This window comes from Archocentrus centrarchus, chromosome 21, assembly GCF_007364275.1.
Source record: "Archocentrus centrarchus isolate MPI-CPG fArcCen1 chromosome 21, fArcCen1, whole genome shotgun sequence".
Taxonomy (NCBI): domain Eukaryota; kingdom Metazoa; phylum Chordata; class Actinopteri; order Cichliformes; family Cichlidae; genus Archocentrus; species Archocentrus centrarchus.
Window position 1 is genome coordinate 21105620 of NC_044366.1, and position 13342 is coordinate 21118961.

The 13342-nt window shown below is 42.3% G+C and overlaps 1 protein-coding gene across 1 annotated transcript; it reads right to left on the reverse strand.

The window, feature by feature from the left end:
- Nucleotides 1–17: 17 nt before the first annotated feature.
- On the reverse strand, nt 18–4293 carry LOC115800925 (uncharacterized). Its single transcript, XM_030758548.1, has 6 exons — nt 4091–4293; nt 3418–3551; nt 2911–3058; nt 1555–1803; nt 489–753; nt 18–373 (listed from the first exon to the last, which is right to left on the reverse strand). The coding sequence occupies exons 1-6, from the start codon at nt 4108–4110 to the stop codon at nt 170–172; spliced, it is 1020 nt and encodes a 339-aa protein (XP_030614408.1). The 5' UTR covers nt 4111–4293; the 3' UTR covers nt 18–169.
- Nucleotides 4294–13342: the final 9049 nt, after the last annotated feature.

The window sequence follows — 13342 nt, forward strand, 5'->3', positions numbered from 1 at the left end:
CTGTCATTTCTATTACAAAGATCTAAATGTCACAGTTGTTATGCCAAAAGAGGCACAGACACATGTTGATGAGAAGCAACTACCCTCACCAAAAAGGAATGTGTATACATTTCAAAAAAACAAACTTGCAACTACTCTCTATCAAGCAAATGTCTTTGGTAGCTGTAACCTAAATATTTCCAAATATTACAGTCAGTACATCAATTGTCTGTTGATAAACATTAATCACATTTGAAAACAAGCCAGTTGGATCTGGTAGTGTTTCAAATTCCACCTGAGTCAAAGGCCGTGGAAGCTCAACCTCTGGCACTGTCACCCCATCATGATGGCGACCATATGGACTCTCCCAGTCAATACCATATTGGAGGTCAACCTACACAATATTTTTGAAAGCATGATGTAAATTACATCCAAATTACACGCACTTTTGTGTGTTTGGACAAAAAAAAAATAATTTCACTTTCTAGAGTGGCATTAATAAAACCAACCTGTGCGGGGTCGTGACCTTCACGTTGGTTTTGAGACCACAACAGTAGCGGTGATTGGTTCCCTTCTGTGCGTAGTTTGTGGTTGTTCCAGCCGTCCTTGAAAAACTGCAGATGTCTGTTGAGCTGAGGTAGAAAGGCCCAGTGTAATGCATACAAGTGCACCTCATTGTCTGTGTGAAGTAGGCCCTCAGTCTCCAGGTAGCAGAAAGTAGTGTAAAACAGATCCAACACTCCCCCAAATACATCTCTCCACAACCTTTCAATCCTGGATAGAAAAGAAAAGGTATTAGAGTGGAAAAGGTGCAGAACTAGGTTGTCATCATGCACTTATATATAGACCTACAACTCATAAAATAATAATGATTAGAATTTGTTAAACAATGAGTGGAAATATAAGTAAAAAATGTTTTGATTTGATCAGTATAAATAGTAGGACATTAAGTGAAGTTGAGTTGTATACAACATTTCAGCAACAAGGAAGCTGAAGTGCTTTACACCAATAAAACATAATCCAGTAACCAAGTATGAAATAGGAATAAACCTTAAAATTTTTTAAATGTACTCTTAGAAAATAACCTACATCAAATTTGTTGATAAATGTTCCAGTTACTGTTAATCAAAGGCAACTCTAGACAGGTGGATTTATAGCCTTTATTGAAAAAATGTGTCAGCTGTTTTGTATTTTTCCTGAAGTTTGTTCCAGGTTAGAGGAGCATAAAAAACTGAATGCTGCTTCTCCATGTTTTGTTCTGGTTCTGGGGATGCAGACTAGACTACAACCAGAAGACCTGAGTGGTCTGGAAGGTTGACACAATGACAACATGTCTTTAATGTATTTTTGTTGCTAAGGTTTTGTGTGATTTATAATCTAACAGAAGTATTTTAAAGTCTATTCTGTGAGCTGCAGGGAGCCAGTGGAAGGACTTTAGAACTGGGGTGATATGCTCCTGCGATATCTTCCTGGTAGAGTAAAGTAAATCGAACTGTATTTACAATGTACCAACTTTTATGGAAATAGTCTGGATAAAAAAACATGGAGAGCACACAAAGACTTTAAGGTAAATACCTCTGGTTATGTGTGCTTCTTCCAGTTAGGTGAGAGTTTCTGTTTGGGCCTCTGGTTGAGACCATGAAGTGTGCCACTTGTACATTCTCTCCTCCTTTGTCAGAACGAACACGTGATGGCACTCCATATGTATTCACAGCTTCAAGAAAGCTGTTAAGCACTGTTGTGGCACGATTGTTGGTGGCAGCAGTCAGGTAAACAATGAGGCGACTAAAGCCATCAATGCCCCCGTGAACAACAATTCGCCATCTGTACAGACAACAAAAAAAGTTTTGATTAGCACTGGTACAGTAACATAGTTTAACAGTCTTACTGTGGAGAGGTAGGACTGTATGTTGCTATGGGAGCATTTGCTGGAGCACCTAATCCACACAGACACTCTGATCAGAGGACGAACACAGGAGGACAGCTACTGTGACTTTAATGCTGAAGCACACTACACATTCTTTACAGTTTGTCCAATACGGCACAATCTGTTTCAAACACAGACAGGTATCAATGTAACTGAAAAATAACTGCCACCAATGGCTCAATATATATATTCCTAAACACCCCTTAGCTGCCAAACAAGATGCCTGATATAAAACACTAAGTTCAGCATTAAACAAAAACAAACACTAATACTAGATAATTTGTAACACTCGTGTTTGCTGAATTTAGGCCTGGCATCCAAAGCAAATACAAATCATAACTTCAGTGCTCTTATTCTGCAGTGTCCATCACTTATTAAGAGGGTAAATATGGACATGCCAAACCACAGGGTTGTTTCCTAAAGAGTCCATTTTTCTCTAGAGAAAACAATGTTATCTGACTTTAATCTCATTGAGTTTGTTGGTGTCCTTGTTAAGTCTGTTTCTTAAGGCAACTAATTTGTCTAGTATTAATCATTAGAGTTCCTGATTTTCTGTTCTATAAAAATGGAAACGCTATAACTAATACTTTAGAAGACTGCATGTAATTGTAATGTCAATTTGCTTCCTCTTTTGTTTAAAGCATTACATTAATCTCTGACCATGACCGCTCAAAGCATTTTTATGAAACCATTTTTATGAACATACATGAATACAATGTATTATTATAAATTATTTTAAATGCTTCATACAAACAATACGTTTGACACTTCAGAAGCAGAGTGACTTCGTTTTCTTGACCAAAACAGTTTTATGTGAGATGGTTGCTATAGCACAGGGAAATTTTTTACACTTGATTTATGATGATTTAACTTGTTACCCCTCTGACACTAATCCATCACTCCAGAATTTCTCTAGTCTATTTATTTTAATACAGAAGTTATTTCTCTTTGTCCAGGAAGTATCTTAAGTATTGTTCTTGTTTGATCAAACAAGTAAGTCTGACCTTATAAGTTTATGGTTTCCATCTATGTGCCACAAACTGTTTGGAGCTGGAACAGAGTATCTTCTACGCTGAACAGTTTGAAGCTGGAATGTGCGCATCAAAATTCCCTGCTGGTCCACACGGCGCATTGCTTCTTGCACTCGTCTTCCTTGAAAAATGAATGAGACCATAATTAAAACATGTTTGATTTGGAGGTGATGAACAGAATCAAAAAGAAAATTTAACCCATCAACTGTTATCTGAAAACATGTACATGCAAGTCAATGGGTCCATGAGGACACTGGTGTCTTCAGGACAGTTAAGAGGGCATTAGATTATTACCATGTGATTGCTATAAATTTGAAAAAAATTTTTTCCTTTCAATCATGTTTTTTTGTGTGTGTGTGTGTCCTTGTTACTTTGCATAGAAGTGATAAACAATGAGCTATCTGTCATACAGCACATTATGTCTACAACTGCAATAGGTGCTTATCAGCGCCATCATAAGCACATCTGTTATAGACTTACTTTGGATGTGAATACCTCGAGCATTCAAGTAGCCCAACATCATCTTGTATCCTGTATTGGGATGATAACTTAGAATGTCTCGCACAACTCCATCCAACTCATCATCTCCGATGTTGCTGAATAAATCCGATACTCTACGAGAAAAAAATAATACACAATGTCTAGTCAGTAGAAAACAATTGACTATGTGTTTCTTTAGCAAACACATAGGTTTTGACCATTCATATTATGTCATTAAATATACAGCTAATGCTAAATACTTTTGACAGCTCCAAAATAGTCACACTATTTGCTGAAAGTGAGGTTCACCACAGTGATTGAAAATTGACCAGACCGGATTTCTGACACTAATGTATTACACATTTTAAGAGAATTAGTACCATAAGAGCTATGTGGAAGTGCCATGTAATGGTGGATATTAACACACATTCGTAATTATTCTGCTGATGCGGTCTACACCCTCACACAAAATTAATATATTTTAATATGAAGAACACAGCTCATAATTCAAAACTGAACTATACTAGTACAGGTTAAAGGCTTACCATACATATTAAGTCACTATGTGTACAGTTGAATACATAACAGATGTTCCGCTACAATTTGGAACTATAATGAAAATAGAAAATACTACTGAGTTCAAAGTAGCAACAGAAACACAACACGTACTTACCTAACACCATAGTCTGCCATCCGCCGGTGAACTGTTCTTTCACTGACCCCAAAAAGTTCCGCAATATCCTTTACTGACAGACCCACAAGCAAAAACGATTCCAAGGCTTCAGCGGGCAGCAAATATCCAGGTCTTCCAACAGTTCTTGTGTGGTACACAGACTTGTGCAAGCGACACGCCACCTCCTCCAGAATCTGGAGAACTAATGGGTCAGCTTCACTATCCATGTCTGCAGCTAAATGCAGTAGCCTCTCATTCAAAATATCCACGCGAAACAATAAATAGTCATCAGTGACAGTATTGCTTTCAGCTAAGCTAGCAAGGTGCCTTAATTCTTCTGCAATTGCCTGAGACATCTCTGCTAAGGGTTCACTTCCTCTAAATTTCTGCAACAAGTCAAAGACCCAGGCATGCACAATCGATCTGCACATGGATCCTGCTCCTTCTTGTTTGTTGACCAATAGCAGAGGAGCTGGAGCAAGAAGGCAGCCCTCCTCATTTGCATAATGAGGCAGAAATGCATACGGTAAAGGAAAAAGAGCAGGAGGAAAAGGCAAAACAAACATTTATATTTCTTGATGAAAACGCATGCGTAAGGAAAAGGAAAAAGAAAATTTATACATTTCTTGATGAAAACGCATGTACAAGGAAATGGAAAAACACTATATTTTTACATTTCTTGATGAAAACGCATGCGTAAGGAAAAGGAAAAAGAAAATATATACATTTCTTGATGAAAACGCATGTGTAAGGAAAAGGAAAAAGAAAATTTATACATTTCTTGATGAAAACTCGTGTATAAGGAAAAGGAAAAACAAAATATAGACACTATATATATATTTCTGCTTTTATTTCTAATTATGTCAGTTTCGGTCCTCCATACATTAGTCCCCTTGACGCCAAATGTCACACAAATGCTGGGTTTGTGCACTCTGTCCGCTAGCGTAGATGCCTCCTCATGACGCAAAATGTCACACTGAGGCTGGGTGTGTGGACTGTGACCACTAGTGCGGATGTGTGCCTCGGCCCCGTGTTAGTGATAAACACGCACACACACACACACACACACACACACGTGGCCGGTGCGCCACTGCCCAATACACCTCGGCCCCGTGTTAGTGATAAACACACACACACACACACGTGGCCAGTGCGCCACTGCCCAATACGCCTCGGCCCCGTGTTAGTGATAAACACGCACACGCACACACACACACACACACACGTGGCCGGTGCGCCACTGCCCAATACGCCTCGGCCCCATGTTAGTGATAAACACGCACACACACACACGTGGCCACTCTGTCAGGGGGTCGGTTCGACCCCACCTGAGACCCACGTATGTATCACGCGTTTGCGAGTCCCCATTGCAGAGGGGGTCCTTCGTGCCCCGGACACATTCTCGTGAATTCAACTTGTCCATGGAGTCATTATTTTCATATTTTAGGTACCAGGCACCACTTTTATGGCCTGTGCAAAGTAAGCGAAAGCCCCCCCCCTCCCCTTTATGTTTATGTGCTTTATGTTCTCTGGGTCACTGAGGTGATGCTTCAGCAGTGTTTTATGACAGGTACATTCCTAAAATGGAGTTCTGTAGGCCCCCACCCTTGTGTTCTTGTGGCCAAAAGAAGGGGGAGAATAAAACTTCGCTGTGTGGGATGATACTAGGGGTGCTATCTCAGCATATGCTTAAGGGAAAGAGGATTCATCATTTGTGACATCTGTCTGAACTGTCATAAACCAAAAGGTACCCCTGTGATGTGTACGCCTTAAATATGTGACTTTAGAATAGGTGTAATATAGCCAAATGACGATTGGTTGGGGTTCAAGTTTCATGGGCTGAGACTTTATGTAAATTAGAAGGGGTTAAAGGCAAGTGGGCGGTTATCATGTTTAAAATATAAAATGTTTGCCACTCTTTGTCTCGTTTTACCTCTCTCTCCTTACGTCTTACTTCCATCCTTTCTCTTTCCTGTCCTCTTTTTCTTCCTGTTTCTGCATCTTTCTCTGTCTCTCTGTTTCCCTCTTCTCTTCTTCTCTCTGGGTGTGTGCATCTTAGTCTCAACTATGTTATTGTCTGTATCTTGGTTTTTGTCTGTGTTCTGTGTAACTAATATGTCTAATAAACAGCCTGCACCGGAACCTGCTCGTCCCAGTGAATTTTTGGATATTTTGGGTTTAATTGGGTTTGAATCTTTGGCCAAAAGGAACATGGATACCCTAAGAAAATGTCACCGACACTACCACCCATTTTCCCAAAACCTTAAACACAAATCCAAAAACTCCCAGAGTTTCCTGTCAAAATCAAACCATCACTGCAAAACTCAGTTCCCTGTGTGCAAAACCAAACACTGTGGTCAGATCACACACAGCAAGTAAAAAAATATATTCAGAAAGACCATCTGTTACACACGACATCAAATAATTTAAGACACAGCATCCAGGGCATGTAATCAACAGAAAATGTTTATTGCAAGTGTACACACCGAAACATTGCTATAGTCAGAGTGACATGATAGTACTGAACATAGATAAACAAACAATATGTAAATAAAAAATGAAATAAAATAACATAAAACAGAAAGCACATCACTATACGACAGATTCAGTCTGCACCATCATGTCTGTGTGCGTGGTCTGGCCAGAGGACCTCATCCACATCACAGGCAATGGGGTCTCTTGCCAGGCAATGGGGAGAAAACCTCCTTGTGTGCTGAATCCAGCCTTGACAGGACTCTACAGTAACATTTTCACATGCTTGCTCCATTGCCTCCAAAATATTCTCCCTGGTGTAGGGCTGGCGGTCAAACTCTTTCCACCTCTACACAGAGAAAAACCCTCTATTGGACTGTGGAAGGGGCTGTAAGGTGGATGGAACACGTTCATATAGCGCTGGTTGTTTGCGAACAACTCACGCATCTGGACGGCACGGTGAAAGTTTACATTGTCCAAAACTATGACATATACAGTAGGCACTGCTTGCTGATCCAGTTGTTCACACACAGCCCTGTGATCCTGTAGACCACCCAGGAATGTGAGGAGATGTCCAGTGTAGTATGGCCCCAGGTTAGCATGATGGTGGAGGACCCCTCCAGTTACCAATGGCTGCACAGAGGTGACAATGCCACCTGCTGGTCAGAGACTTCCATGTTACGTGAAAAGAGCACTCCTGCCACCCGCATGTGGTCATTCAATTTTAGGAAAGGGGGAGTGCACTTGTGAAAGTATATTGCCAGTGGGAATTGCATTGTAATGAACATCACAGTACCTGCAGTGTGGCATACTGTGTCAAATGTTGTGCATCATGGAACAGTGAATGTCCTGATGATTCTGGCTACAGAGAATCTGCTCTGGGTTGGACCCTTTGTCCTGCTTCACTCATGGTCATCCCGTGGATGAAGACATGGTATACAATGGCTGCCTGTATCTCATTGGTGACTCCATTGGGTTGTTGTCAGAAGTAAACTCTCTAAACTGTAGAAAGCTGAAACATCATGTGTCTTGACCCTGTTTTCAAATAACTTTTGAAGCTTTTATCCTGTAAGAACATTCTGGGTAATTCTAAAATCTTCAAAGGCACTTTTACCCTTGAAGGCCACATCTGTATGTAGCAGAAGTTGGACACGTTTGCTGCCTATCTCATCACAAAGCACATGAAACAGGCGGGAACGTGTCAGTCCAGCCTTTATGTGTCATGTCCTGGGCCGTTGGCCCAGCGTTTTGTGTTTATAGTTTATTTCCTGAGTTTGTCCTCCCAGTATGTTTGATGTCTTGTTCCCAGTGTTGTGACTCGTCTGCGTGTTCCTTGGTTTATCACTTCCTGTTTTAGTTTGCCAGTGTGATTCCCCTGTGCTTTGTGTCTAGATTTGCTTCCCCCTGTGTTATTAGTTTCATTTGCCTCACCTGCTGTGCCCTGTTGTTTCCTCTTGCTCTGATTACCCATTGTCTATTTAAGCCCTCAGTTTTCATTTGTTCTTCGTCGCGTCATTGACGTTATTGTGCCTGCGTGTTCCTGTGTTCCCCGTGTCTTCCCTTCGTCTCCCTTCCAAGGGTTTTGTATTTGGTTTTCCCCATCTAAATAAATACCTTTAAGTTATGCCACTCTCTGGAGTCCCTCGTGTTGGCCCTTCCTCGCCCGTTTCCTCCCCGCCCATGACATTATGAAGTTTACAGTTTTCACAACTGAGTCTAGTTTACATATAGGTTTTTCAGGTATCTTCTTCACTTTGAGGGCCTTGTGATTGATGCAGTAGTAGAGTCCATTGTATCTCTGGTGCCAGCTTGCATATTCAAAATACTACTCTACTGTGGCAACCTGCCATAGCCTTCTTCCTATCTGTGAAGACTCCAACACACTTTTTCCAAATGAGTCCATTCTCTTAAACAAATGCTTTCAGGAGCTGGAAGTGGTGTTCAGTTGTAATTCTGGTCTGAAGTGACTAACAGAGCAGAAAGTCTGAAAACTGCTGTTCACAAATGCTCTTCCTCTAATCTGACTGAGTTTGAGCTGTTTTGCAAAGAAGAATGGGCAAAAATTTCAGTCACTAGATGAGCAAAGCTGGTGGAGACATACCCTAAAAGACTTGCAGCCGTAATTGCAGCAAAAGGTGGTTCCACAAAGTACTGACTGAGGGGGGCTGAATACTGTTGCACACTGCACTTTTCAGTTTTTTATTTGTAAAAAATGTTTTGGATCATGTATAATTTTCTTTCCACTTCACAATTGTACAGTATAGCACTTTGTGTTGGTCTCTCACATTAAATTCCAGTGAAATATATTTATGTTTGTGGTTGTAATGTGAAAAAATATGGAAAAGTTCAAGGGGTATGAATACTTTTGCAAGCCACTGTATTTCCACAACATGATTATAAACTGAAGCCTATGAAATACAAATATTGCATTAATAAATGTTTTGTTTTGGGGTTGTTTTTGTTTGTTTGTATTGTTTTTGTTTTTGTCTCTAGGAAATGCTATTACACAATATACTACATGTACATTAACAGTTCACTGAAACTAAGTTTTCACAGAACTTTTCTACATATTATACGCACTTTCTCACTGACTTCTGTGCCACTAACAGTGGTACCAACAGTGGCAATGGGAAACAACCATGTTTAAAGGCATGCTTTACAGTATTTTCATAGACAGGATTGAGGCCTTTTATAATTATGGAAATCGTACACACAGACATACAGTGCTATATAAAATATACAGTAATGAGATGTGGTCACACTATTTTAAGTTCAACTAATTGATCTGGTACTATATAAAAGGCAATTTCACTAGAGTGTACTCTGGAGTGTCAAAGTTCCTAATCAGTGATTTACAGTCTACATGACAGTATCATTTTCACATACTGTCATCCAGACTGTCAGGGTTGCACTGGACTGGCTGGCATTTAATTTAAACTTAGTTACATATTTGAAATTTTGGTTCCATCTTTGCTCAAAAATGGCCACCACATGGCAGTGGCATGTGGTGGTTTTTACAGAAAGGCAAGCAAAAGTAAAAGTACTTATCACAGAAAAATGTTCTCCATCTGTGAAATGGAGACACAGTCTCTAATGGGATCCAAGGCAAGCTAACTACAGCCACAAGATGGTAGTAATGTAAAGGATGAATGTAAACAGATGAGAAGCTTTGTAACAGAACATAGTTTGAGATGAAAGGATAGAGATTGTTTTCACTTTGGTACATTTTAATTGATATCCATTTTTAGACTTGCTTGTCCTGACAGAATGCCACTGCTTCATTATTTGTAGTTTGTACTAGAACATCTCTGGTTGTACTTAAAAGGGTGCAATTTCAGATGTGACCTTTCAACCACCTATTAACCATTCTTGATTATCACTCCCTTATGGCTAATTAGACTACAGACTTTTTGTAGTCTGTAGTTTTTGCACATTTTTCCCACAAGATGAGCAAAAACTTATAAAAGGAAACTTACATTATCGAGTCATTTGTACAATCTTGATCAATTGTATAGTTCATCTTTGCTTTTTAAAATTTTAATTTAATTTTAGTTTATTTTTACACTATTTTTAGTTTATTTTTACAGTACTACACCCTTGATATATCTTGATATATAGTTCTTCTCTGTGGCAGCAAGGTGGGATTGCTATGGGCTGCAATGTTTGTCTTGTAGTTTTGAGTATGCATTTAAAGTCACTGAAGTCATACTCAGGCACTTAGTGTCTTATCATATTTGTCTTTAAATGTGCAAATATATACATATAGTAACTGGATAATGTAAAAGATTGCTTTTCAAACTGTTTGCAAATTTGGTTTTACATTTTTCAAATATCATGCATTGTCAAGCTGCTGTATGGATGAAACCTAAAAAGACAAAGTATCTTAACTTGCAGGTAGAACATAGGAGAGTATAGCACAGAAAATCATCTCAGGATTAAACTGTTGGTAATTCAATTCAATTCAGTTTTATCTATATAGCGCCAAATCACAACAATCGCCTCAAGGCGCTTTATATTGTTAGTAAAGACCCTACAATAGTACAGAGAAAACCCAACAGTCAAAACGACTCCCGATGAGCAAGCATTTGGCGACAGTGGGCAGGAAAAACTCCTTTTTAACAGGAAGAAACCTCCAGCAGAACCAGGCTCAGGGAGAGGCAGTCATCTGCTGTGACCGGTTGGGGCTGAGGGGAGGGAGACAGGACAAAAGACATGCTGTGGAAGAGAGACAGAGATTAATAATAAGTAATGATTGAATACAGAGTGAAGTATAAACAGAGTAAAAATGGTGAATGAAAAGAAACAGTGCATTATGGCAGACCTACATATTTGTTTAATATGTGCATTGAAGGACATATCCTGGTCAAAAATGACTCCAACATTTCTCACAGTGTTACAGGAGGCCAAGGTAATGCCATCCAGAGTAAATATCTGGTTCAACACCATGTTTCTAAGATTTGTGGGGCTGAGCACAAGAACTTCAGTTTGATCTGAATTTAGAAGCAGGAAATTAGAGGTCATCCAGGCCTTTATGTCTTTAAGACATTTCTGCAGTTTAACTAGTATCATCTGCATAACAATGTAAATTGATGCAATGCTTTCTAATTATACTGCCTAAGGGAAGCATGTATAATGTAAATAAAATTGGTCCTAGCACAGAACCCTGTCAAACTCCATAATTAACCTTCATGTGTGAAGAAGACTCCCATTTGCGTGAAAAAATTGGAGTCTATTAGATAAATATGGTCCAGCGTTCCACGACCAGGACGAAAACCGCATTGTTCCTCCTGAATCCGAGGTTCGACTAACGGACGCACCCTCCTTTCCAGCACCCTGGCATAGACCTTACCGGGGAGGCTGAGTAGTGTGATACCCCGAAAGTTGGAGCACACCCTCCGGTCTCCCTTCTTAAAGATGGGGACCACCACCCCGGTCTGCCAATCCAATGGCACTGCCCCAGATCTCCATGCGATGTTGCAGAGGCGTGTCAACCAAGACAGTCCTACAACATCCAGAGCCTTCAGGAACTCAGGGCGAATCTCGTCCACCCCAGGGGCTCTGCCACCAAGGAGTTGTTTAACTACCTCAGTGACCTCACCCCCAGTGATGGTCAAGTCATCCCCCTCATCCCCAGACTCTGCTTCCACTACAGAAGGCGTGTCAGTGGGATTCAGAAGGTCCTCGAAGTATTCCTTCCACCGTCCGACTATAGCCTCAGTTGAAGTCAGCAGCACCCCCCCCGCACTATAAACAGTGTGAGTGAAGCACTGCTTTCCCCTCCTGAGTCGCCTGACGGTTTGCCAGAATCGCTTCGATGCCGTCCGAAAGTCTTTTTCCATAGCCTCACCGAACTCCTCCCACACTCGAGTTTTTGCTTTGGCCACTACCCGAGCTGCATTCTGCTTGGCCTGTCGATACCTGTCAGCTGCCTCCGGAGTCCCACAGGCTAACCAAGCCCGATAAGACTCTTTCTTCAGCTTGATGGCTCCCTTCACCTCCGGTGACCACCATCTGGTTCGGGGGTTACCACCACGACAGGCACCAACCACCTTGCAGCCACAGCTCTGAGCAGCAGCCTCAACAATGGAGGTGCGGAACATGGTCCATTCGGACTCAATGTCCTCAGCCTCCCTCGGAATGCTGTCGAAGTTCTGCCGGAGGTGGGAGTTGAAGATCTCCCGGACTGGGGCTTCTGCCAGGCGTTCCCAGCGCACCCTCACAATACGTTTAGGTGTGCCAGGTCTGTCCAGCATCTTCCCCCGCCACCTGATCCAACTCACCACCAGGTGGTGATCAGTTGACAGCTCAGCTCCTCTCTTCACCCGAGTGTCCAGAACATACGGCCGCAGATCTGATGATACGATTACAAAATCGATCATCGACCTGCGACCTAGGGTGTCCTGGTGCCATGTGCACTTATGGACATCCTTGTGTTCGAACACGGTGTTTGTTATGGACAAACTGTGGTTTGCACAGAAGTCCAATAACAAAACACCATTCGGGTTCAGATCGGGCAGGCCGTTCCTCCCAATCACGCCCCTCCAGGGCTCACTGTCATTGCCCACGTGAGCGTTGAAGTCTCCCAGCAAGACTATGGAGTCACCAGATGGAGCACTCTCCAGCACCCCACCCAGCAACTCCAAAAACGGTGGGTACCCTGAACTGTCATTCGGCGCATAAGCGCAAACAACAGTCAGGACCCGTTCCCCAGCCCGAAGGCGCAGGGAAACTACCCTCTCGTCCACCGGTGAAAACTCCGACGTACAGGCAGCAAGCCGGGGGGATACAAGAATACCCACCCCAGCTCGCCGCCTCTCACCGAGGGCAACTCCAGACTGGAACAGAGTCCAGCCCTTCTCCAGGAGACTGGTTCCAGAGCCCAGGCCATGCGTTGAGGTGAGCCCAACTATATCTAGCTGGTATCTCTCAACCTCACGCACTAGCTCAGGCTCCTTCCCCACCAGAGAGGTGACATTCCATGTCCCAATAGCCAGTTTCGATAGCCGGGGATCGGTCCGCCAGGGCCTCCGCCCTCGGCCACCGCCCGACACACACTGCACCCGACCCCTACGACACCTCCTGCGGGTGGTGGGCCTGCAGGAGGGCGGGCCCATGTAACCTCTTCGGGCTGCGCCCGGCCAAGCACCACGGGCTAATGCCTGGCCACCAGACGCTCTCCCTCGAGCTCCCTCCCCAGGCCTGGCTCCAGGGTGGGGCCCCGGTAACCCTATCCCGGGCAGGGTAAACTGTTCCCTTGTTTTTTCACTCATAAGGGTCTTC